This window comes from Lagopus leucura, unplaced genomic scaffold (assembly GCF_019238085.1).
Source record: "Lagopus leucura isolate 7727_CA_CO unplaced genomic scaffold, USGS_WTPT01 Super-Scaffold_100009, whole genome shotgun sequence".
Classification (NCBI taxonomy): Eukaryota; Metazoa; Chordata; class Aves; order Galliformes; family Phasianidae; genus Lagopus; species Lagopus leucura.
The window spans coordinates 4,527,367-4,552,370 of NW_024962266.1; the positions used below are offsets into that span (position 1 = coordinate 4,527,367).

At 52.4% G+C, this 25,004-nt stretch overlaps 1 protein-coding gene across 1 annotated transcript in view; it reads left to right on the top strand.

Annotated features, from left to right (window-relative positions):
- The window catches only part of CACNA1E (calcium voltage-gated channel subunit alpha1 E), a 65,629-nt gene that overhangs the window by 20,050 nt on the left and 20,575 nt on the right, over nt 1-25,004 (top strand). Inside the window, exons 7-26 of the mRNA XM_042873701.1 lie at nt 869-972; nt 9,804-9,919; nt 10,458-10,511; nt 10,821-10,955; nt 11,144-11,347; nt 12,341-12,453; nt 12,668-12,780; nt 12,896-13,027; nt 13,362-13,434; nt 13,774-13,891; nt 14,216-14,283; nt 15,167-15,264; nt 19,290-19,895; nt 19,981-20,243; nt 20,463-20,622; nt 20,907-21,036; nt 21,162-21,221; nt 21,497-21,603; nt 23,452-23,548; nt 24,568-24,728. Of these exons, the coding sequence (XP_042729635.1) occupies nt 869-972; nt 9,804-9,919; nt 10,458-10,511; nt 10,821-10,955; nt 11,144-11,347; nt 12,341-12,453; nt 12,668-12,780; nt 12,896-13,027; nt 13,362-13,434; nt 13,774-13,891; nt 14,216-14,283; nt 15,167-15,264; nt 19,290-19,895; nt 19,981-20,243; nt 20,463-20,622; nt 20,907-21,036; nt 21,162-21,221; nt 21,497-21,603; nt 23,452-23,548; nt 24,568-24,728 (2,912 nt within the window). The remainder of the gene's footprint in view (nt 1-868; nt 973-9,803; nt 9,920-10,457; nt 10,512-10,820; nt 10,956-11,143; nt 11,348-12,340; nt 12,454-12,667; nt 12,781-12,895; nt 13,028-13,361; nt 13,435-13,773; nt 13,892-14,215; nt 14,284-15,166; nt 15,265-19,289; nt 19,896-19,980; nt 20,244-20,462; nt 20,623-20,906; nt 21,037-21,161; nt 21,222-21,496; nt 21,604-23,451; nt 23,549-24,567; nt 24,729-25,004) is intronic.

Sequence of the window (25,004 nt, forward strand, 5' to 3'; positions counted from 1 at the left end):
GAGCCTGGACTGGAGCAGAGGAGGGGCTGCTGGATGAACGAAGAGGGAGAGGCAGTCACGCGGGAGAAAACTGGATGAACCTTACTTGAGCTACCAGAGCAGAGCCTGGGAATGGCAACAGTCACCATCTATAAATACTTCAGGATGGGAAACAGGGAAGAGAAGAGCTATGTAAGCCAAAGGTCAATGTTGGCAAAACTACAAATGGATATCAAATGGATACAAATGGATACCCCTCAGGGTAGGGGCTGACATACAGCACTGGTGTCTCTCCCTGCAGCATCCTTCTGTGTGCTGGTTGGTGCCCACAGCCAGATGTACTGGTGGCCCCAGTACCTGTGTGGTGGTCACCAGAGGTGGCTACCTCCCCACTTGCAGGTTCCTGTGCTGGCCGATGGGGAGACGTGGTGCCAATGACTCAGACGGAGATGAGGGCTTAATTAGCACGGGGAGAGGAGGAAGAAAGAGAAAAGAGAAAGAGCCTTTCATTGCAACAAGATTGATGCCACCTCCCCCAGACAGTCACGTTCTGCCGCATCACCCTCCAGCCTGGCATCATGTGCACAGTGCCTTACACTAGGGGACAAATGGGGTCAGGGAGTGGCTGCGAGGGGTGAGGGGGCATTGCTTTTATTAAAAGCTTTGTTTGGTGAATAACTGTCTGGAGCTGCAAACTGCTTCATGCAGCCAGAATGGAACAGTACAGTGGGATGATGGCAGAAGCCTATTGTCAGGGTTGGCGAAGAGCTGGTCACCCCAAGGAGCTTGGTGTGGTCAGTACAGAAGGAGAATCTTCCTGCACCTGAATTAATGTACCTTCTGCTTGTGCTGTGCATAAAGTCACCCCTGTGATTTCTTTCCCCTCCAGACCAATGATGCCTTAGGAGCCACCTGGAACTGGCTATACTTCATCCCCCTCATCATCATTGGATCCTTCTTTGTCCTCAACCTTGTCCTGGGAGTGCTGTCAGGGTAAGCAAGTCACCATCCTCCTGGCATGTGCCTGAGCCCTGTGCCTGGCCCTGGTGCTGCCACGTCCCAAAACCTTGCTACTCCCTTCCATGCCTGTCTCACAACAAGGGGCTGCAGATTTTGGTGTTTTGATGTGCAAGAAGTTGTTGACTGTGACTGGGAGGGAAGAGGGAGAGGAAGAGATATAGAAATGCCTATGAGTTTGGGTTGTGTCTGTAGCCAGGTGCACATTCGACAGCTGATGGAGCGTGGTGGGCATGGGATGGGTTTGGGAGCTGTTGGCTGAGGATCCCCAGCATCACTTGCACATGGAGGGGGACACAGGGGAAAGATGATTGTCTTATTCTTGATCTTCCATGTGGAACAGAGATTTTCCTCCAAGCCATCAGGCTGGCCTTGGAGAGAAAAAGGCTTCTTGTTTCCATGACAATGAACTGTGGCTGCATTAGCGCATCCCCAGCACTGGCAGAGGTTGGCACGTGGGGAGGGTGGCTGGTGGTAGGCTGTGCAGAGTGAGGGCAGTGGGGCATGGTGGGTGGGTTGTTCCTGCTGGGGTGTAATCAGCAACCCCATGGAGTACCTTGAGGGTGTTCCAAGATGCTTTTTTTGGGCACAGGATGGCTGTATGGCCAGAGACAGCCTACAGTGAGGAAAAAAAAAGACTTCTTTGCATGTACATCATATGATTCCTTGGTCCTTGTTTTGAGTGTTGTGTGATGTCAGAATGCGGGGATCAAAGTGGAAGCTGACCATCTCCATCACTGTCTTAAACGTCCCCATGAGTTCAGGTGTGATGGCAATGGCATGTTCCTCTCTTGATGTCTGTCTACAGCAGGACTGTATGGGGCAACCCTTCCTGCATCCGCTGAATTGGATGCAGGCACCTCAGGCTTTTCCCAGGCGCTGGCTGGCATTTCCAATGTTTGTTTATTGCTGATAGGGTTTGTACTGGGGAAGGATGCAAGTGGGTGGGTGGCCTAATTGGCAATGGAGATGCTCTTGTGGTGTGCCAGCTACCTAAGGAAAAGCTTGACTGCTCAGCTCCTGGAGGGCTGGGCAAGGTGATGGAGGCAGCCAGATGGGCTGTGCATGGCCACCAGTAAGGCCACAGCCTGCCTGGGTGCAGGACCTGGTTGAGGCTGGCTGTCCTCGTGATGAGGCTGTTGGAGGACTGTGAGATGCGGTGTCCTCAGAGTGGAGGCACGCAAAGGCTGCTTTCCTTACTTTGCTTGCAAAGGTTTTGTTGGTTTTAACATTTCTCACCATTCTGTTGTGCTGAAAGAGAGCACTGGGCTCTGCTCTGGGAGGCAAAGGCTGGCTTTTCTACTCTGCGTCCCCCTGCGCTGTGCTGAGCAGGGAGGGGGTGGTTGCACTGGGATGTGGTCTGGCCTCCTGCCTTCCCGGCTACAGCTCAGCAGCTGTTCTCACTGGGGAGCCAACCAGCCACCCAAGGCAGGTCATGAATGCCAAGAGGCTGCAGGAGGACATTTGTTTCATTTGCCACCATTAGAAGTTTGCCTGAGCCCAGATTTAGCAATCTTCTGGTTGCGATGCGCATCTCTCCCAACAGTCAGTTCCCCAACTGTTAGGCTGAGCCATGACCTCCGTGATGTAAACAGCCTGGATCCATCTGCTCCTGAGCACTAAGTATGTGGGAGAGAAAAAGCAATGATTTCCATCATGCCGAGGCCTCTCGGTTTGCTCTCTAGATACTAACACACACACATGCGCTGGAATTGCATGCACCGCTATTAGCAGAGATGGAGTAGCTCCAGGCAGGGGCTTGGAGAGCCAGATCTTCTGGGGCTTTGGCATTTATTACTGCGTCTATTAACTTTTTCCCCTCTATGGGTGCAATTACAGATCAATTAATTCCAACTGAAAGCAGGAAAGGGAAAAAAAAAATTGGCCCCGTTCCTCTTTGTGCACATTTCGCAGGTATAAAGCCCAAGGAGATGTGACTGCTCAGCTTTTAAAGCTCCACAAGCTCCTGAAATAGCCCTGGCAGGAGCATCAGAGAGAGCAGGGAAGGAGCAGCCACTGCAGTGCTGTGGGGCGGGGAGCTCAGGAGCACGACTCAATACGTCGTGTGTCCTAGGGCTGGTGTAACCCAGGGCGATGCCAAAGCAAGAAGTTGAGCAATGATGGCAAGAGAAATGAAATCTATCTGCCTTGTACCAAACAAGAGAGTAATTTAAATCCTCCTAATTGCTTCCACTCATCCTGGTGATGTTAAGTCTTTTTTCCCTTTGAGTCTTTTCTGCCCCCCACCTTCAGCTCTTGCACTAAGCCTTTGAAAGAAACGACTAATGTTATAATTAAAGGATCAATTTGGCAAGATTTCTTTGTCTTAAGATCTTCTTTCTTTCAGGTTGGGTTAGCACTGCGTTCCCAGTCTCCTGAGAGTATTCTTCAGCTCCTCCAGGAGCCTCCTGTACCATCTCTGAAATCTTTTCACTTCACTTCATTTGGATTTTTTTTTTTTCCTACCCGATTCTGAGGCATAACAAATGATGAATAAGATTAAGTTTTAACAATTAATGATCGGGGCATCAAAGGCACAAAGGCACAAGTGCATGTTGTCAATGGAAGCAGGGTTTTCTGCTGGCCCACGTTTGAGCTGGATCAGGTGGTTTGAAGCCAGAGGTGGATGTGGGGTGGGTGCCCCATCCCTACAGACAGTCATGTCAGGTTGGAGGGGCTCTGAGCGCTGATGGAGCTGTAGGTGTCCCTGCTCAGGGCAGGGCAGTGGGACCAGATGGCCTTTAAAGGTCCCCTCCAACTCAAATGGTTCTATGATTAATGCCTTGGAGGTGCTTGTGGAGAAGTCTTGTGGGGACGTCATGAATGACAGCAAGATGCCAACAAATGCACCCAGGAAATATTGCGCTGGAAGCTTACATTGTGTTTTCTTCGGCAGTAGTGGCATCTTGAGGAGTGGTTTAGAGGAGGGCAGGATGTCTGTGCCCACTGTGTGTTTGGGAATTTGCTCTTCTGAGCTGTAATGGGGATGTAGATTTGGGCTGCACTTGTTGCTGTGCTCTGGAGAAGCTCTCATCTCACCAACATAGCACTTGAGCACCTTCTGCGGCTGATGCAAAGGAGCGATGCTCATCTATATTCAGCAGCCAGGTGGGCATCCATATTCATTGAGCACCTCTCCGCCTCGCCTGCTTGTGCCACCTGTCCCCGAGGCCCCAGGCCCCATGTGAACACGCTGCCTGACAAGAGGGGCATGTCAGGACTGCCACGTCCCCCATGTCACTGGGAGCGTCGTCTTCTCCTGCAGCCAGCGGGACCAGAGAGAAAAACCCACAGCCACGAGGCAGTGCAAGGGTCTCCCCTTTGATTTCTCCTTGGGAATTATTTGCTGGCACGGCTCAGCCGCTCCGTGTTTGCTGTTTTTCTTGCAGATGTGTTCTGCAGACTCCCCATGGTTTGCAGGCTGCTGGTGAGGGGCTCGCTTTGATGCTCTTCAGAAAGCACTCGGCAGCGAGCTCTTTCTTTTGGAGATTGCTTTTGGAGCTGTTTGTTCCAGTTCTTCCCTATTTCTGTTAGCAATAGCATCCATGAACTCCTTGACTGGGTAGATGGATCAGCCTGATGACTGGGCTGAAGGTCTTCTCCAACACAGATGATTCTACAGCTTTGGCAATGCCCAGCTCCTTGTAGTGGCCATGATAAGGATAGGTTAATTTAGGAAAATGTAGGTTAGATGTGAGGAGGAAATTCTTCACTCAGAGTGGTGAAGTGCTGGCACTGCTGCCCAGAGCTGTGGGTGCCCCATCCCTGGAGGTTCCCCAGGCCATGGATGGGCCCTGGGCAGCCTGAGCTGGGGGGACAGCGAGCCCACAGCAGAGGGGGCTGAGGGGTTTTGAGGCCCCTTCCAACCCAATCATACTGTGATTCTCTGAAAGAGGTGCTTTACACCTTTGCTGGGTGGGTTGGGCAGGATCTCCCAAATGAATCACTGCACATTATCAGTCCTCTGTACGCTGTAGGCGGCTGTTTGTTTGTTTTGCAGTGGCAATGACATATCTAGCAGTTGTTGTGGGTTTTGCACTTGATGGTTGGTTCTGAATCCATTGTATTTGCGTTTTGAAGCCATCAATTAGAGAGCTTGAAAGTTGCTGGGATGATAACGTGATGAAATACTGAAAAATGGTGATTTTTCATGCTGTATCAGTACTAGCCCCACACCTCCCATCTGTAGATTGCTGTCGCTTGCAAAGAGGGACAAAACCTGCCTTGTTTACAGAGGATGAAATGCAGAGCCCAGGAGAGGATGGGAGGAGCGGCATGTCCTTGGAACAGTGGAAGCACAGATGCAAACCCCACCTTGTCACATTGAGACACATGTTGAAGCTGAGGCTCTGCAGCTGGATGTCAGCGGCTTAACATTTGATATTTACCCTCTTTGACCTTTGTTTTTCTCTACTTCAAAACAATAAGCTCTGCTGGCTCGTGGCTGCTCTGAGCCCAGCCTGTGTCCTGGGAAACTCAGCTGCATTTAAAGGTAGCAGTGCACGGAACAGCAGGGCTGAGCCGAATATGCAGCAAACCTCCGTGTGTGCGTTTCTCCTCAGATCCCAGAGTGTCACTCCTTGGGAGGAGCACAGTGTCCTATGAAATAGCTGGCCACTGGTAGCCCTGTCTCCACTGCCTTTGGGCCCTACATGGGGCCGCACATCTGCATCTCTTGGAGGAACCAGCTTATAAAAGAACCTCTGGGGATGGGAACTTTGGTGGTTCCTCACTGGAGCCACTCAATTCCCTGTTCACTGTTGGGGACAGTTGCCTGTTTGCACTGCCTTTTCCCTGTGCTTTCACATGGGCATTGCTTTCCCCTTCTGCCTCTGTTTTTGTTCACAGAAAACCCTTCTCCTCTTGGCGCATGGTGTCAATGCAAATCAGCGTGACGTGCTCTGTGTGAATCATTCATGCTGCTCGCTGTCAGCCCTGTCTAACACAAGCCCCTGTAGGACCTGGCAGAGGGCTTCCAGTGGTACCCATTAGAAAACCTCTTTTAAATCACAAGCTTCTCCCAAGGTAGAGGGTAATCATCAGCATCTGCCTCTGCTAAATGGATCGCTGATGTAAGGCACGACCTCAGCAGCGCAGCGCCCAGACCCTCTGGCTGGCAGTGCCAGCCCTGCTGCTTGCTTGCACCTTCTGTTTAAGCTTCAGCACCAGCGTACAGGGGGCACTCGCTGCTCTTGTTTTAGTTCCTTTACACCTCTTAGGTAGATACCAGCTGATCCTCCTGCTCTGCACCTGTCTCATCTATCCTCTCCAGATCTCTAGGTGCCAGCTCTGTCCCTTAACCTTTCTGGAGGTGAAAGTGTTTTTCCTCAAGCTGTGATTCTCAAAACAGGAGCCGTGAGCCTCCCTCGTGCTGAGCAAAGCAGAAGCATTACCTGGTGCCTTACAGATGGCATCTCTTGCTACACGGCCCACTACAACTGGCTTTCTTACAGCAGCACGCTATTGATGCCTCAGCTTCAGCATGTGAGCCTCTTCCCACCCCATCTGCTGCTGTGTGTCATTTATGACCATTTTGGTAGCTGGTTTGCTGGCGGTGTGGTTACTGGTGGTGAAAGGTGATTCTGTGGAGGTGGTTGGCTTCTTTGAAAGCATGGAAACCACAGTGTTGGTTTGGCCTGTGCTGTAGATAAGGGTAGTGAAGTACTGGCACAGGCTGCCCAGGGAGGTGGTGGGGTCACCATCCCTGGAGGTGTTACAGAACCATGGAGATGTAGCACTGAGGGATGTGGGCAGTGGGCATGGGATGGGGGTGGTGTTGGACGTGATGATCTTAGTGTTTTTTTTCCAACCTCAATGATTCTATATATCCCCTCTGGACTCCAAGATGCTCCTGGTGTAATACAAGTGGGTTGCAGCATCTGTGATAGTTTTTCTCTTAGCCTTATTTTTATTTTTTTTTTCCCCAAATGAGGCTGCTCTGAGGATGCTTTCACATGGTTTCTTCTCCTATTAAAACTTGACCTTGGCCCTGCAGTGCTTTGAGCCAAAAACACCAATGAAGAAGAGGAATCTAGTGGTTGGCAACCCTGCTCATAGCATGAGGGTGGAAGCGGATGGTCTTTAAGGATCCTTCCAACCCAAGCAATTCTATGGTTCTATGAAGGCACAGCTGCAGCAGCAGCCTGGAGAAGGAAGGCTGCCCCAAGATCTCCTGCTGGGCACAGGAGTGGGAACGAAGAACGATTTGCAGGCATGGGAAGAGCAAACCATCTGCTCCTATGGCCTTGGCAGGCTGGGCATGGGGTCTGGATGCTGCCTCACTGGTGTGAGAACAGATGGCACTGAGCTCCCACCACAATTTCTAGCCCTTCCATCCATCTCTCAGTGCCTGCCATTGGTATTCCCAAGGCTGTGGTGACACTGGGTCCTACACAGCCCCACATTTGGCACAAGGTGGGTTTCACTATGGCAAGGGAATTTTTCCATGCTGGAGGCTTGAATGTGCCTGTGCAGATCTGGGGACCTTCCATAGGACTGGGGAGTGATGCCGGATGCTTTGCAAAGCCAAACAGTGCTGTTTCACGGGGCACAACCTAACACCATAGGGAGCAGCATCCTTCATGGCAGCCAGCCCCGTGCTTGGAGCGTTCCCAGGCGGCTGTCAGTCAGCACGGCCAGCTCTGCGCTCACTGCACAGCGCTATCTCTACCCGCTGCTGCAAATTGGCTCTGAGCAATCCTTGATCTGTCAGCATCGCCTACCCACTCTCAGATGTCACCAGCCCCCGCTGCTGCCCTGCTCGGTAACGTGTCTCACTGAAATGTAATAATTCATTAAGTTGAGTTTAACTTTTCCCTCCCCCCCTCCCCCCCTTCCTCCTCCTAATGGACAAAAGCAATTAGGCTCCATTAGGGAGCAGGAGTGTGGGAAGCATCTCCCTCGGAGCTGCTGCCACAGCAGAAAGGGCCGTTGTGTCCCTGGGTGTGTGTGCGTGTGGCACCAGCTTCTTGCAGTCAGGGTTCTGCAAGGCAATGCTTGGCCATGGGGAGATGGCGCTTTGGCTTTCATCTCTCTTGGCTGCAGGGGACTGGGGGCTTTCGTGTGCAAACCATGCCCAGCCGAGCCAGGCTCAATGAGATTGCTGGAGAAGATACTACAACGACACGGGTCACACCAGGGCACAGCATCAGTGGGGTAAAGGCATGGTCCCCGCTGGCTCTGGCTGCCGATGGCATCTTCTCTCTCCTTGGCATCTCCATGTTAGCAGCGCACAGAAGCTGGCGTGGGGGATGAAGCGCAGCCGGCACCATCCTGCCTTTCCCCCGCGCAAGGCAAGGAGCTGTTCCACATGCCGTGCCCAAAGCGAGTGCCTTTCCCCGCCGGCTGTGGGAGGTGCTCCCCGCCCTCCTTCCCTCCACTTAGGCTGCTTTTCTCTTCCTTTCCTTTTGTTCTCTCCCCCTTCCCTGCCCCAGCAAGAAAGTCTCATTTTGGGCTGAAAGCTGGAGCTGGAAGGAGAGAGTCATTTGATGCTCAATGCCGGAGCGGCAGGAAACTTCACCTTCCTGGGGTGGAATTAAAAATGCTTGAATTGTCTGCAGATCTTAAACAAGAGATGCAGGGAACATTTCAGGGCTTTTCACACAAACACGCGCTCACACACATGCAAAAGCCCACACAGCATTAAGGGTGTAATAGCTCAGCTGGGGTGATGCACTTGAACTCCCCCTGCAGCAGACAGACCAATTCTTTCAGTTATTTGGAATATTCTAAGACTGGAGATTGCTGCTGGGCTCCAGGGAGAGAGATGTTTGTCTTGTAGCTTGTTCTCCACAATCGTGTTCCTCCTGGTGTGCAATCCAAGTCCTGCAGGACTTGGGAACATCAGCCAGCAAATTCCATCCCAATGATGAGAAAGGGTGTGCTGGGGGATGTCTGGTCCCTGTGTGCCAACCTGCTCCTTGCCGGAGTTGTAACGTGTGAATGGATATGCCCCAGGTGCTTGGTGTGTGTCAACGATGGGTATGGTATCTAGAACGTTTGGATGTGTTTAGGAGTGGATGTAAGCACATGGATGCTGCCATATCCATGCACATTAGAAGCTGTGTGAGCAGTGGGCATGGTGTTAGCTCTGAGGTCCTTAGGGTGAATCGTGAGAAGACCCTCCAAGGAGAGGCTGGAGAGAGAAAGGAAGATCCCCAGTCAGAGCCTAAAAGCATGTGCCCTAGTGAATGGTATTGCAGGAGAGAGGCCAGAGAGGTGATGGATGCCCCATCCTTAGAGACATTCAAGGTCAGGCTGGATGGGGCTCTGAGCACCTGGTGGAGCTGTAGGTGTCCCTGTTGACTGCAGGGAATTTGACTAGATGGCCTTTAAGTGTCCCTTCCAACTCAAACAACTCTATGATTCTATAAAAATCCCACTTCATTGTGGCTTGCTGGAGATTGAGAGGGAACCCAGAGCAAATTTGCCAACTGGTGTGGAACTTGGAGCAAAGGAAGTGTTTGGTAACTGTTGCTGGAGAAGCAGATGAACCTTGGATGGAGCATCACCCGCCTTCTTCCCCGTGCACTGTGTGCTTCCTGTGCACAAAGAGCTGAGAGCTTCCCAGTGCTGTTTCTCTGCCCTCTTTGCTCATCCAATGCTTCTCAAGAGTGAATCCACTATCTAAGGACTGTTCCTTCTGATTCAGCCAACCCAACTCTTGGCATGCTGGCTTTGGCCATCGGTTGGGTGACAACAGCAGAAACAGCTGTGACTGGAGGCAGCGAGGTGAGGGGTGTGTGCTGTGGATGGGATGTCCATGGGACCCCTGTGTGTGCTCTCATCACCACTCTGTGCTATTGCAGGGAGTTTGCCAAAGAACGTGAGCGCGTGGAGAACCGCCGGGCCTTCATGAAGCTGCGGCGACAGCAGCAGATCGAGCGGGAGCTCAACGGCTACCGGGCCTGGATAGACAAAGCGGGTAAAGGGCTGGGATCCCAGGGGGCGGTGGGAATGCAGAGTGGTTGGGATGGAGAGTGCTCTCCTTGCAGCCCCAAGGTGGTCCTGGTGCTCACAATGGGCGTGTGGGTGAGCTCAGCCCTGGCAGACATGATGGCAAGTCTAACTTGTGAGTGAGCGGAGAAGAGATGTTGTGATCAGCAGGAGAAGGAGTTAGCAGAGGGCAAGGAGCCCTTCAGAAATCTCACAGGGATACGTAGAGGGGTTTATTCTGAAAGCATGACTCAGAAACAAGATTTTCTATCTACAGTATTCAGCTTATTTAGTTACTATTTAGTTATTATTTAGTAGGGTTGATCAGAAGTCATTTCTCATTCTGATGTGAAATGTGGCAGCTGCTCCTTGCCAACCCTGAGAATTTGCTTTTGGATGCTTACTCTATAGCTGATGAGAGTTTGCACCCTCTAGCAACCACTTCCAGGCCAGGCAAAGTGGTTAAGTCTGATGTGCTCAGCCAATGGTGGCTTGTCTCCTGATGCTGAGCTGTGTGTTTTGCATAGAGGAAGTCATGCTGGCTGAAGAGAACAAAAACGCTGGGACCTCAGCCTTAGAAGGTAAGAGAACATCCTGCAAAAGCACCTACTGCCCTTCCTTGTGCCTTAAACCCTCCTCTGTGAGTGGAGAAGGGCCTACAGATGCTCCATTGGGGTCTGCAGCCCAGTGGAGGGATGGGGAGAGATGGATGGCTCCTGAGGCCAGGAGATGGCTGCTCCTGCAGAGGAGTATCTCTGGCCTGGGGTCAATTGAGTGTGATCATATCTCCATCCCATGCCCAGACCTGAATTCACCAAGTGCTGATCATGGTCCTATGATCAGGTTGCTGGCAGAGCTGGCCCACCATGGTCCAACCCTGTTCTTTCCAGTGCTCAGGCGAGCCACCATCAAGAGGAACCGGACAGATGCCATGAACCGTGACTCCAGCGATGAGCACTGCGTCGATATCTCCTCCGTGGGCGAGCGGAGGCTGGCACAGAGGAGGCCTCTTCATCCCACCTTGGGTCAGTGCAGTTCGAAGCTTTCCTCCCCCAAACATCTGACAGCACACTGAGTTGTGGTGGTTGCATACAGCACGGTCGGACATCCTTTTGCCATTGTGTTGGGAGCCAGTTGACTCACCTCCATGTTGCAATGAAGGCTGGAGATCCCAGCTCCTCTTCGCACCTTGGCACCCCTTCTTTTCCCTCAGGTAACCCTCTGAGTCGCTCTGGTCTCAAAGGAGTGGATGGAGCCTCTTATTTACGGCACAAGGAGCGGCTCCTGCGTATCTCCGTTCGCCACATGGTGAAATCCCAGGTCTTCTACTGGATTGTCTTGAGCCTGGTGGCTCTTAACACTGCCTGTGTGGCCATCGTCCATCACAACCAGCCTGCCTGGCTCACACACTTCCTCTGTGAGTCCCTGGGTTTGGTGCAGGGGTTGTGTTTATCCTGAAATTGTGAGCAATGGTGAATGGGAATCTTACTGGAGCTCTTTTTGAATGCCTACAGTTGCAGGGTCTGAGCTGGGAAGGTGTGAGTGTGCGTGGATGAGGCTGAACAATGGTCATGAAAGAACTTTCCAGCTGAAGTTTTGGTTCAGATCCCAATGACATTGGGGATCCCAATGACAGTGACTGGGGCATCCCCCAGTCTGCTGTGGGCTGTGGTACAAAGGGTCTCAGTGGCAGTACATGTATGCCCATTCTGGCGTGTGCAACCAGCAGAGCAGTGTGGTCAACCCCATGAAAGTCATGTGTTACTTCCAAGCTGTTGCAGAAGGGACAGTGCTGCTTTCTCATCCATGTTACTCTTATTCACCTTGAAAATGTCCCCAGCAAGCCCCAGGCCTGCCCAGTCTGCATTAGCATGCTCAGGCCTGCTGGGATCCCAGCACGACACAGTGTGGTGTGGCGGCTGGTCGTGGTGAGAAGCATCTTTTGGACAAGGTGAAGAGCCAGACCATTGCCTGCTAATGTTTGTGAAATAGCTTGAGAAGCTTTTTATTGGCTTGTGGCTATTTGGCTTAGTTACCCTGGCCAAGTTCCAGTTGTGCAATGATTTAGATCCAAACTGCTAATATTCCCCTACAGGGCAGTGTGGTTAACATCTTGGAGGATGCTCCAACAATTGTCATATGATGTTAAGGAACTGCTTTGCTCCATGATAGCCCTCACTTGTCCTCAGTGCCCCCTGGGGCACCAATGCATCTGCCCTGAAAAATTAACATTGTGGGACTGGTGCTCTGTTATTTACGTTTAGCTCTTTGCATACTTGCTTCTGAATTCCATACCCTGGGGAGGCAGCATGCTCCTTGACTCGTCCCACCTCTGTGATGTTGCTATGTGGGCCTCTGGTGGGTGCATGCACGCTGCCTGAGGGTAGCACATCTGGGTTTTTGCTTTCAGACTATGCAGAGTTCCTGTTTCTTGGGCTCTTTCTCCTGGAGATGTCCTTGAAGATGTATGGGATGGGGCCACGCCTGTACTTCCATTCTTCATTCAACTGCTTTGACTGTGGGGTAGGTGGCTCCAGGGATGCTGCAGGCCAGGGAATATATTTAGGGTTGTCTACAGAGCAAGGGACCGATGAGGACATGGTCCTTGAAGGGGCCAGGACGACCAAACTGAAACACCAGGTTTTGGGGCAGGGAGGTGGGTGCTTTGCTCTCAAGAATGGCAAAGCTTCCTGCAGCAGCCTGTCCTGAGCTCATCTGGGCCATGTCTGTTTCTCAGGTCACAGTGGGAAGCATCTTTGAAGTGGTTTGGGCCATCTTCCGACCGGGGACCTCTTTTGGGATCAGTGTCCTACGAGCCCTTCGTCTCCTGCGAATATTTAAAATAACCAAGTGTGTACCAACCATTTGTGCCTGTCACCCTCCACCTTGGGCTGTGGCTGCAGCCCAAGTCCAGTCACTCCTACTGGCACTGCTGCAGGTGCTCAGCACTGTCTCTGTTTTCTAGGTACTGGGCATCCTTGAGGAATTTGGTGGTCTCACTGATGAGCTCCATGAAGTCTATTATCAGCCTGCTCTTCTTGCTCTTCCTCTTTATTGTAGTCTTTGCCCTGCTGGGAATGCAGCTGTTTGGAGGGGGGTAGGTTGTTGCAGGTCTTGGGGAAACTGAGCTTTGCTGGGTGATTTAGAAGCTAAGAAATTATACCCTTGTGGGTGCCAGGAATTCTGCAGCCGTGCTCCTCAGCCTGTTGCTACCAGTGGCAAGTTTCCCACACAAAAGTCCCTGCTTGTGAAGTGCCTTAGGGCTATGGGAAGCCTTCTGGCCACGATGTTTTTATTCTGTGTTTTGGCAATACGTGACCAGCAGATCTTCCCTAGAGTGGGTGAAAGTCCTTCTAAGTATGAATAAGCAGCCTATATTTTGATGACCTCTTTACTTGAAATTGTTCATATCCTTCTGGTTCCACTTCCAGGTTTAATTTCATCGATGGGACACCATCAGCCAACTTTGACACTTTCCCTGCGGCCATCATGACGGTGTTCCAGGTAGGAGCTGGGCTGCAAGGGGAAAAAGGCAGATGAGTTTGGGGCCATCTGCTCACTGCACCCTGATTGGACAGGGTTCTAAACCAAGCAGGTCTCCCTCCATCATCTGCTAGGACATAACTTGCAGATGGCTCTCTTTGTCATTATACACGATGGAAGAGTTTCAAAACACTTCTCAGGAGACCTAGTCCCTCAGCAGTCTGATATTCACTCCCTCAAGACTGTGCCTGTAGAACAGGTCTTCATACTCAGCTCTTGCCCTGTCTGGAATGGGTTGATGGGACTGTCCAGGTGGTGAGAAGGTGGCTGGTGACAGATCTGCTGGCTTTCTTTCTGCAGATCTTGACGGGTGAGGATTGGAACGAGGTGATGTACAACGGCATCCGCTCCCAGGGAGGCGTTCGCTCGGGCATGTGGTCCTCCATCTATTTCATCGTCCTCACCTTGTTTGGGAACTGTATCCACCTGGCCACTGTGCTTTTTGCAGAAATAAACCCATCTCATCTCCCTCTTTGGGGCATCCACTCTCCCCACCACTGCTCCTTCCTCTTTTACCCATTGAGGGAGACCCATCACACATGGGGCATTCTCGGATGTCCCAAACACAGATAAGGAGCTGTCTGGAGATGCACTGTGGGTGGTTCAAATGGGATGGGTGAGGTGTTTGTCCTTGTGGTTGCTCCTCACTAAGCTGTGAGGAGCCATCAGGGCCAACCTCCCTCGGTGGCTGCAGATGCCCATGTCCTTAACACATGGCTTATGCATCCTTAGCTGCTCACAGATACTCTGCTGAATGTCTTCTTGGCCATTGCAGTGGACAACCTGGCTAATGCTCAGGAGCTCACCAAGGTAAATTCCAGTTGCTTATTTTTCTTCTTACTGGTGGAAAGGGTGGGTGAGAGGGGATGGCACCAGGAGCAGTACCTGTGACCACTTTGCCCCTTAGCTCAGCTCAACTTGCAAAGAGGTCGTCTCAAAGTGGATGTGGGTTTCTTCCTCTAGGAGAGCTCACAGGAGAGTTCCCTGTGAGATACCAAACCCTATCACTGGACCTTGGTTTGGGGACCTTGGTTGGGAACCTGCTGCTCTTGTGGCTCTCCTGAACACTCACACTTCACATCAAGTGTGGCCTAACCATTTCTCCACATAAGTTCCCCAGCTTTGCTTGCCCGCAGTCACACTGAGATAACTCTCATCTATCTGGTTTGGGTTGTTATTTGCTGGAGATGTGGCAGGGAAGCGCTTTCCAGCGATGTCACTATTTACTCCACATCTGCCTGCAGGGCAGTGGAGTGATTTAGAATGCAATTTAGGATGGCTCTTGAGAAACTTATTGGGCTTGACTGCTTTTAAGACCATGCTGGGAAATATTTGAGAAAGGCTAAATGTTGGGGCACCTTTTGGGCAAAGGCAAGGAAGCGAGAGCTGCGGGGGTCATTGCTGCTCTTCAAACGTGACCAGCTACCCCATGCTGCCTGCTTTTGCAGAGCTCATGCCTATTCCTCAGCTTATGTAGGCTCACACTGTCCCATTGTCCCTGTCCTCCCATGGGAGCAGATGATGATGGCAGCTTGGACTATCACCAAGAACTGGTGTGGTGGCAAAGCTGTGTCCCCATAATATGAGACAAGACATTTCTGCATGCTCCCCCTTTCTCTTGGCCCCTGTGATGGGTGCACATTCCCTTGAACTGCTGGCCTCGCACTGAGCAACCCCTCTGTTTCTTTTGTAGGATGAGCAGGAGGAAGAGGAGGCCTTTAACCAGAAGCATGCCCTTCAGAAAGCCAAGGAAGTCAGCCCCATGTCTGCCCCCAACATGCCTGCTATTGAGTGAGTGACCCCATTCACCCTGAGCCTCCCTTTGCTTCCCAAGCCCATCCCTTGGGATGGATGGAGATGGATATGTGTTCCCCATGGAGCAGAGACCAGCTCACCAAGTGGCCTTGGGCTGCCCCCAGGCAGAGCCTCACATGGCAGAAATCTCCCCAGAGTGGCTTTCTGCCCCAAAACATAGAGCCTGGATACTTGAAGTTGCAGCTAAGGGTAAGAAATGAAGTCAGAGAGGAGGAGATTGGTGGTGATCACTCCTACAGAGCAGATCCAAACCTCCCTGGGCTCCTTTCCTGGCTGTAATGCAGTTACATGAGATGGAGCAGGTTTGCAAAATCACGTTTCATTGTGCAGAAATGTCATTTGGGAAGGAAAAAGCCCAAAACCGCATAAAACTCCCAACACAATGTTAAAGAGCCCTGCCTCTGCATTTCAGCAGATGAAAGTTGTTTTTCCTTCCTAGACGCCTTTTTTTTCCCTTTATTTTGCCGTGTCATATGGTCTAAATCATATAAAACTTTCAAAGTCAACATTGGAACGAGGCGTTTTGATTTGTTTCCCAAAACAGTACATTTCAGTAAGGCTGAAGGGATTCATTTTTTAATTTTATTTTTTTTTTATAGAATCCCTTCCCAGGGAATTTTAGGTTTCATCATGCTTTGAAAACAAGCCAGGTTCGCACACGGCAGAGTCTCCAGCAAATCTGCTGAGAGAAATCTAGGCAAGCTCCAATGCACAGTGTTGGAGGAAGTGGCGAGATTCATCTTAGACATTTGGGATCTGTCCAAGATCCCTGGCTCCTTGGATTTGCAGCAGTGGGATGTGATGATTCCCTGTCCTGAATGTGTGCCTGCTGGTTTTGAGGTCATGTACCTGTAAGATATGCCTGAGGATGAAGGGATATTCATCGTAATAGAGAAATCCATACAAGCAGGATTTGGGGGTTTATGGGCAAGATGGCAGAGCTTGTGTGTTGTGATGAGCTTTAGCTGCCCACCTGAATGCTAAAGTGAGAGAAGACATAAATTTGGGCTGGAGAATGGAGAAAAATGGAGGATGGAGAGAGATGGAGAATGGAGAGGAAGAGGTGAGAGATGGAATGTGTGGGGACACCAAAGGATTTGTCCCCTCTGCACATCCTTGCTAGTCTTACAGCTGTTGCCAAATATAGCTGGTTAGGAAAGCAGATTTTCTTAACTTTAATGTTGTTGTTCCACTGGCATTTAAATGGGAGATATGGATATTTGCAGGTCTTTTTCCCTGTTCCTCCCCGTGCCTGGGATGGATAGTTTCAAGGGTTGCAGTGGTGCAAGCATGACATTTTCCAGGGTCAATTTGGATGTCCCACTGATGCCAGCAGCCGGCGGGGGGACATGGTGGGGAAATAGCAGGAAGGGGCATGCAAGAGCAGAGCTGGTGCCAAAGGGCCACAACAGTGCAGCAGAAGTGCTCTCGGCGTTTGGGCGCGCGCAGACACAGATGGCTCAATTCCTACGTGGGTACGCGGTGCGGGCAGGTTGGGTTGCGCGCATTGGTGCCGGCAGAGAGGTCCGACTGTGGTTGGGAGGAGTGCTCCCACGTGGCCATGCTGGTGTGGGTGGCTGCGGTGCAGATTGGAGCATTGTGTGTGCGCACACGGGCGCCCGCGGTGCAGATGGCTCGGGCTGCTCGGTGAGTGGGAGGCCTGACGGACAGACGCATGCGGGTGCTGCAATGTGCAGGTGCCCAGAGCGCTGCGCGGCCACTTGCTGAGGGAACGACAGCCGTAGCTGAGCCGCGTGCCCTGAGCGTGGAACTGGGCTGTTCTTGTGTGTGGGGCTGTGATGTGGCCCTGGCATGGCAATGGGACTGTATTGGGGGCTGAAGGTGTCAGTGCCCATGGTGAAAGCAGCTGCCCAGAGAGCTGTGGATGGCCTGTCTCTGGAAATGCCCAAGGGCAGCTTTGATGGAGCTCTGATCTAGTGCTTGATCTAGCAGTTGGCAACCTTGCCCACAGTACGGATGATCTTCCTTTGTAATCTATAATTCTGTGATGCACAGAGCCTTACAGACATGAGCTCTGCATGCACCTGAGGGTGAGTTTGGTTGTGCGTTCTTACACATATACGGCATTTGCAAAAAGCAAAGAATGTAAATCAGTGTATGCATATTTGCATATATCAGCTGTGTGTCCCACTCTGTGGTCACACGGTAGCACACATGGCTGCGTTAACACATGGTGATGCTCTGAGCATCACAGGGCCAGCCCGACACATCACCTCCTCTGTAAAAATGCTGCGTGTTACTAGAAGTGAATAGCTCTTTCCGCTTGGAGTATCCAAGGACCAGGACTTCGAGGCAGCTTGTTTGGTCACATCTTCCTTTCTCCCCAGCCCAGCTCTGCAGCCCTAGCACAGGCACTGCAGCGTGTGTCCCCTTGGCGAGCAGTCCATGTGTCCTGGTGGGATGTCCAAATGGGGCACAGGTGTGTGAGCACATACCGACCTTGTTGCTGGTGTGCAAGCACGGACAGGCAGCAGTTTGCTGGTAGCTCCTTGCTCCAGCATCCGTGCGCTCTGGGGCACCTCTGTGCACAGCCTGCAGTGATGGAGGAGGGCTGGTGGGGATTGAACGGGTTTGTTTTTCCTCCCCAGAAGAGACAGGCGCAGGAGACACCACATGTCGATGTGGGAGCCACGCAGCAGCCACCTGTACGTGGGTCGCGTGTCGTCTATGGCTCCTGTGCTGTTGGGGCAGCTCCTGCCCGTGTGTGGGGTGCTTGGGGTGCTCCCCTGCACCCGTGTCCCTGCGTGCGTTCGTGGCTCTGTGCATCTGTGTGTCGGTGTACCCGTGGGTGTGTGCAGCGTGTGCTCCGGGGGAGAGCGGCGTACGCACGTGCACGTGTGTGTTTCTGTGTGCCTCGGTGTGTCGGGAAGGGGAATGTTTGTCCTCCGCAGGGTGTTTGTGTTTAGGGAGGTGTCAGGGATCCTAGAAGGCAGAATACAGAGGAGCTCTGGTTATGCAGGAAGCCAACAGCTGCAGCCTCAAATCCTCCATGTAGTCCTCCCATGGCATGTATCAGCCCAGCTGTGCAGGCAGGGAAGGGTTCCTGTACCCTGTGATGTGCTCCATCGCACGTCTCAGCAGCAAGGGCCATCTCTCATAGAGAAAGGCTGCTCTTGGACCTGACATCTTATCCCTTTTTGCTCTCCATCTCCATCCTATCAGCATTGCCACACAAGCATGATCATCATTAGGGTAGTGTTGCTTCCAGAAGGAGCCTGGCTCTAAGGAGCTGGAGAAGCAAGGGCACTTCCAGTGCTGCAGCAATAGGACTTTGTCCCTGTTTCTTTGAAGAGACCTCATTGTAACCTTTCAGTGCTTAAAGAGAAATTATAAAAAAGGGATGGAGACTCACTTTTTACATGGTGACAGTGATAGAATGAGAGGGAATGGCTTTAAACTAAAAGAGGGGAGACTTAGATGAGATGTTAGGAGGAAATTGTTCACTCAGAGTGGGAAGGTGCTGGCATTGCTGCCCAGAGCTGCGGGTGCCTCATCCCTGGAGGTGCCGCAGGCCATGGATGGGCCCTGGGCAGCCTGAGCTGCTGGGTGGTGTCCCTTTCCCTTGGGAGAGAGGGGTGGAACTAAATGGGCTTTGAGGTCCTTTCCGACCCAGACCATTCTATGGTTCTATGGTTGAAAGTGGTGTTGTCAGGCAAGCAAGATGACTGTGGTTGGTCACCACCTTGTTGGCATGGGGCAGGTGTGGGTCCATCATCCTGCAGTCCTGTAGTCTTTGGAAGGAGCAGGTGGTCAGGCTCAGCCAAATTGCCAGCCCCTGCCTGCACCAGAAGGATGCCCAAAGGCTGGGAACTAAGTCTTGGGGGCTGGGCAGGTGTTTGTATCCCCAAACTCCGTGTCTGGTGACTTGTGTGCACCTCCATGTCTTGTCAAGGGGGCTGTGGGTGCATGCAGCAGGGATGGGATGGGGTGACATGCCAGCACTGGCAGGGACATAGGTGACATGATTGTCCCTGCTGCAGGCGGGAGCGGCGCCGGAGGCACCACATGTCGGTGTGGGAGCAGCGCACTAGCCAGTTGCGCCGGCACATGCAGATGTCTAGCCAGGAGGGCATCAATAAGGATGAGCCACCCCTCATCAACCCACATGCCAGCATCTTCCGCCGCAAGAAACCAGGGGACGGTGTTGCCTTGGAGAAGTGCGATGAGGAGCAAGGTGGCAAGGGAGAGCGGCCGCCAGCTGAAGGTCCCGAGCAGCCGGCCCCGGGAACCAACCCAGGAGGTGGGGAGGACAGGAGGAGCCCATCGCCCCGTGCTAGGAGGGACAAAGAGATGTGGCAACACAAAACGTGCCATGGGAACTGCGAGCCGGGTGAGGAAGGGGCAGGAGGTGGCATTGAGGAGAGGGCGCGGATGAGGCAAAGCCAGCGGCGCAGCCGGCATCGAAAAGCCAGGATGGAGGGGAAGGAGCCGACTGGAGCCCTGGAGAGCCGAGCAGGTAGCCAGGAGATGGGGCTGGAGGAGCCCTGCCCTGCAGAGGGGATGCAGGATGGGGAGCGGCGTGGGGATGCTGCTGCAGCACTGGACCTGATTCAGGGCGAGCCGGATGCGAGTGGGGACCCCACCAGGTTGGTCGCTGGGGGACATTTTGCAGTCCTTGTGACTCCTTGTGTCATTGCCTTCCACTTATTTTCTCTTTTTTTTGCCCCAAAGGACCAATGGGGCTCCAAACGAGGAGGGAAGCCTCCCAGCATCAGCCCCTGAGCCCCCTCGGGGGATGGAGGGCAGCCTGGGTGAGCAGGACTGCAGCAGCCCAGACACCAGTGAGCAGGCCCTGCTTGGGGGGGCAGCACTGGGGGCCAGCCGCACTGTCAGCCACAGCGAGCCTGACCTGTCCTCTGTCACCGCCAACACCGAAAAGGCCACTGAGAGCACCACCATCATGATTGATGTCCAAGACTCCACTGTGGTACAGAGTGAGGACCACTCTCTCTTTCCTGAGCACACGCAGGGGGGAGCTGAAGGCTACTCATGTGGCTTTTCCCATCCATATCCATGGGGTGGGTGGGGGTGTCCATCCCATCATCCCATGTCATCCCTCCCGGTGTCCCCACAGCAGGGAGTGGGGCAGGTCTGGGGCAGAAGCTGCCCCTCACACCACTTGGCTGCAGGCAAAGGCTCTCATTTCTCTGTAGTTAGCAACAAGACCGATGGAGAAGCCAGCCCCTTGAAGGAGGCTGAGAGCAAAGAGGATGAGGAGGAGATGGAGAAGAAGAAGCGGAAGAAGGAGAAGAGCGAGACAGGCAAAGCGATGGTGCCACACAGCTCCATGTTCATCTTCAGCACCACAAACCCGTGAGATTTTCTTATTTTTGGCTTTCGTACGGCCCACCTCCACCGTGTCCACTGCCCACATCCCTCAGTGCCACATCTCCATGGTTCTGTAATACCTCCAGGGACAGTGGCCCCACCACCTCCCTGGGCAGACAGTGCCAATGCACACCACTGTTTCTGAGAAGAACTTTTTTCCTAATACCCAACCTGGATGGCCTAGGCCTGAAAGCCTGGAACAGTTCATGGCCTTTGCACACGTGGAGCACATGGGGTGGCTGTAACAGATGGGGATTATCTTGCCATAGGGTGCGCAGAGCCTGCCACTACATCGTGAACCTGCGCTACTTCGAGATGTGCATCCTGCTGGTCATCGCCGCCAGCAGCATCGCCCTCGCGGCTGAGGATCCCGTCCTCACCAACTCCGACCGTAACAAAGTGATTGCAAATCCCCTTTCTGTATACCTCCAAAATGGGGCTTGTCTCGTGGCTGCTCTGGAGGAGCCTCGGTGAGCCTCTTTTCTGGGAAGCTGCTGCAAAGCACCCATGTCCTCTCTCTGCAGGTGCTGAGGTATTTTGACTATGTTTTCACTGGTGTGTTCACCTTCGAGATGGTTATCAAGGTAAGACAGCTGGCTGTGCTGGTGGTGGTGAGGGGAGCGAGCGTCTTGCGTGGGAAATAGCTCAGGTTTTCCACTCTGGTCCTGAATTTGATGATGGAAAATTAAAAGCCTGGTTCTTAGCAGTAGGATGAGAGAACTCAGTACTGCTTACATCAGCATCCAGACCCCCTTGAAATGCAATGCTTCTGGATCTCAACCCTACCCCAGCTGGGTAGCTGGACAGCTTTAGCTGTGTGGCTGAGCTGCTGCCCTCCTGCCTGTTTTTATCCCCCCAGATGATCGATCAGGGCTTGATCCTGCAGGATGGCTCCTACTTCCGAGATCTCTGGAACATCTTAGATTTCATCGTGGTGGTGGGAGCTCTGGTGGCCTTCGCCTTGGCGTGAGTGGCTGTCGTCCTTGTGGGCTCTGCTTGGCTGGGAGGGGGGAGGATGTGACAGTGTGTTATAGCTGCAAGACCATAATCTAGGGGGAAGTTCTCCGTGATTTTGTGCTCTGAGAATAGCTTCTTACCGCTCTGATGGCCAAAAGCCGTGCAGCTTCAGGGACTTGTTAGATAGATGAGAACAAAGAGTGTCAGAGCTGGAGTTGTACGCCTGCAATGCACTCCAGGGTGCACTAAACCAGCAAAGGCAGCACTCTGTGTGGTGGAGCTGCTCTCTGAATGCATCTGTGCTGGAAGTTGTGCTCTCCAGCTGGTGGCTTTCCCTCTGCTCTCAGGGTGGACATCACCCCATAGCCCTGCGGGGACAGGGATGTGGTCAGCAGGGGTTGTGCCCATATTCTCTGCATTGTCAGCATTGTGGCTTTTCCCTGTCCCCCACCTCTCGGGGGACAGAGAGATCCCCTTTGACATGGGGCCACTGAATTCTCTTTTGCACCCCCATGGAGGTTTGGGTTTCCCCACAGGCATGGCAGGAGCTCTCTGAGCTGGTCTGTGGTGCCCTCTCACCCTGCAGCCATCAGTGCCATCCCACAGTAAAAAGCAATGCCCACGTGTCTGCCTGTAAAGCCACATCTCCGGGTGATGTTGCTGTTTGTCTGCTGCCCACTCACTGCACCCACTTTCCAAGTAAGAGGCCGCCTATGCCTGCCTCTAGTCCGCAGCTCTCAGCTTGGAAAGCTAATACATCACCCCGAATGCAGCTTAAATAAAAAGCCTGACATACCACTGTAAATCTCCAAAGAGCTGTAATTAAATTAGCTGGAATAACCAGCACCATAACTAAAGACCCTGCTCGCTTTTGCCTCCTGTGGCACCTTCAGAGGAGGCATTAGCTTGCAGCTCTGAGAGCTGTGGTAAGACCTGGCTTGTGGGTTTGCAATGGGAGGGAAGGTTGAGTGGTGCTCAGAGCATGGCCCTGTCTGTCTCACCTGGTGTACAAGGGCAGAAGCACCCTGCAGAGCTGCCTCCTCCTCTGTGCTTTTCCTTGCATCATGGACAGAAGCCATGCCTATGGGTGGATGTGATGGATGTCCTCCTGCCTCAGGTCCCCACCCTGGCTGTGCTGCTGGAAGTTGTTGCCATCCCACACGGCTCCCAAAATGCTTTCCTTACTTTCTTTCTCTCTCCTCTCTTTTCCGTTCTATTCACGCTGTTCGGTGGCTTGGGCTGGATTACCAACAGGAATGCTTTGGGGTAACTATGCTGTCTGAATGTCCACGGGGGGGAATGGGAGGAGGGCAGGTGTCTGTCTGTCTGTCTGACATCTGTGCTGACCCTTGGCTGTGTTCCCAACCACAGTTCCTGGGATCTGAGCTCGCTGCTCTGCGTGTTAAAAGTGGAAGTCCTAGGGCTGTTACTACAGTCACTTTCTAGAGTATTAATTAGTGGCTTTGTTTACATCTTTTAATGGTTAAGCACATTAATGTGCTCCCTGTAGCATTAACCCTTGCTAAAGAGCTGTGTGGTTCAGGGTATCTGTTGTTGTAAGATGTTTCTTTGATGGTTTTTAAGCTGTGCCACCTTCACCAGGATTGTTCTGCTCTACCTTGCTCTACCGGCTGGAGCCCATGGGCTTTGGTTAGAAGTCGAGAAAAAAAAACCACATTGTGGGTGGGACTGATCACCACATTCAATAAATTAGAGTCACAGAGCTGGCCCTCACCACAGAGCATGGCCCCGTGTTCTCCTCCCCATGCTGGGGGTGTAACATCCAGCCCCGGAGCTGGAACGTTATTGTCTCTCTGTTTCATCTTTGGGTGCCTGTGCCTCCCTTCCACGTGGCAGGACCAACAAGGGTCGGGATATCAAGACCATCAAGTCTCTCCGTGTGCTGCGGGTCTTGAGGCCCCTGAAAACCATCAAGCGGCTGCCGAAGCTCAAGGTAACTACGCTACATGGGCCTGACGTCTGCCTCCTCCAGCATTAGCATCAATTTGCTCCCAAGCGATAAACAAGTCGCTTTCCAAGCACTTGCTGCATTTTAGGAGCCCTGTTTTCAAACACAGCTCCTTTCAGACTGCTGCACATTGGGGTGTGCAGAGTTATTCAAAGCAAGCCCAGCTGTGGATAGATCTGAGCTGATTCCTCTGCTAGGGATACTGGGGCTGGTGTGGAACCAGGCTGCAAAGCCCAGCTCTCGTGATAAAGTACATGGCCCTGGCTTTGGGAGAGCTCAGATCTCTATCCAAAGTTCATTATCTTTCCCACCAGAGCAGCTTGCAAACAACTCCATTTTTGTGTGTTGTACTGTCCTCGTGTTACAGCAGAAGGGGATTTCCCAGCTGAATAGAGGGATTATTTGTGTAGTGGAGGTAGAATCGTGCATTTCCCTGCTTGAGCCTATGGGTTATGGAGCTGGAAAGGACTAAGAGACCAAGGAAGCCCCGAGCCATCCTCACAAGGAGGTATTTGACTTACGGATAAAGCCCAGGATGGCACCCCAGATACACAGGTTTTCATCTCATCCTTATCTCCTGACCAGTGGTTGGACACTGGCTTACTTTAGTTCATTTCTGGACACCCTGTGCCACAAAGCACAGGCCTGTGAGCACAGCTTCTGAGGCTTCAGAAACTGCTGCTATTGCAGACAGGGGTATTCAGTCTGCCTCATTGTCTGGGATGATGCTGAAAAAGGAGTATTGACTAATTAGTCTTGAGCGCTAATGGCATCTTTGGGACAGTCCCTGTCTGCTGCTCTGGTTGCAGAAAGTATTGGAGGATATAAATATCCATCACTGTGGGTACATTGGGTGTCATTTACCAGACGTCCCTTTGCTTGGGACAGAGATAAGCTCTTTCCTCATTTCCCTACCAGGAGTGGGAAGCATCCACACAGTAGTGTTGAGGAGTTTCTGGTTCTGCCCTGTTGTTCCCCATGGTGAGCTCTGCCCTCTCCTGCAGGCTGTCTTCGACTGCGTTGTGACATCCCTCAAGAACGTTTTCAACATCCTCATTGTCTACAAGCTCTTCATGTTCATCTTTGCTGTCATTGCTGTCCAGCTCTTCAAGGGGAAGTTTTTCTACTGCACTGACAGCTCTAAGGACACAGAGAAGGACTGCATGTATGTGCCCCGTGGGTCCAGTGTTGCTGACAGCTCTGGGAAAGGCAGGGTGCTGGGTAATGTTGCCTTTGGGTTCCCAGTACAGCCCTTGGTCATGACTTGCTCTTGGATGTAGTTTCTGAGGATGGACAGCTTGGGCTGAGTCCTATCTCATTGCTTTGTATCAGCCCGTGCAATGATGTAGAGCCCAGTATTTTCTTCTTACTCTTTCTTTTCTCCTCTCTCCATGTCTCTGCTCCCCCTATCTGTCATCGAGCCTCTCCCCATTTCTTCAGC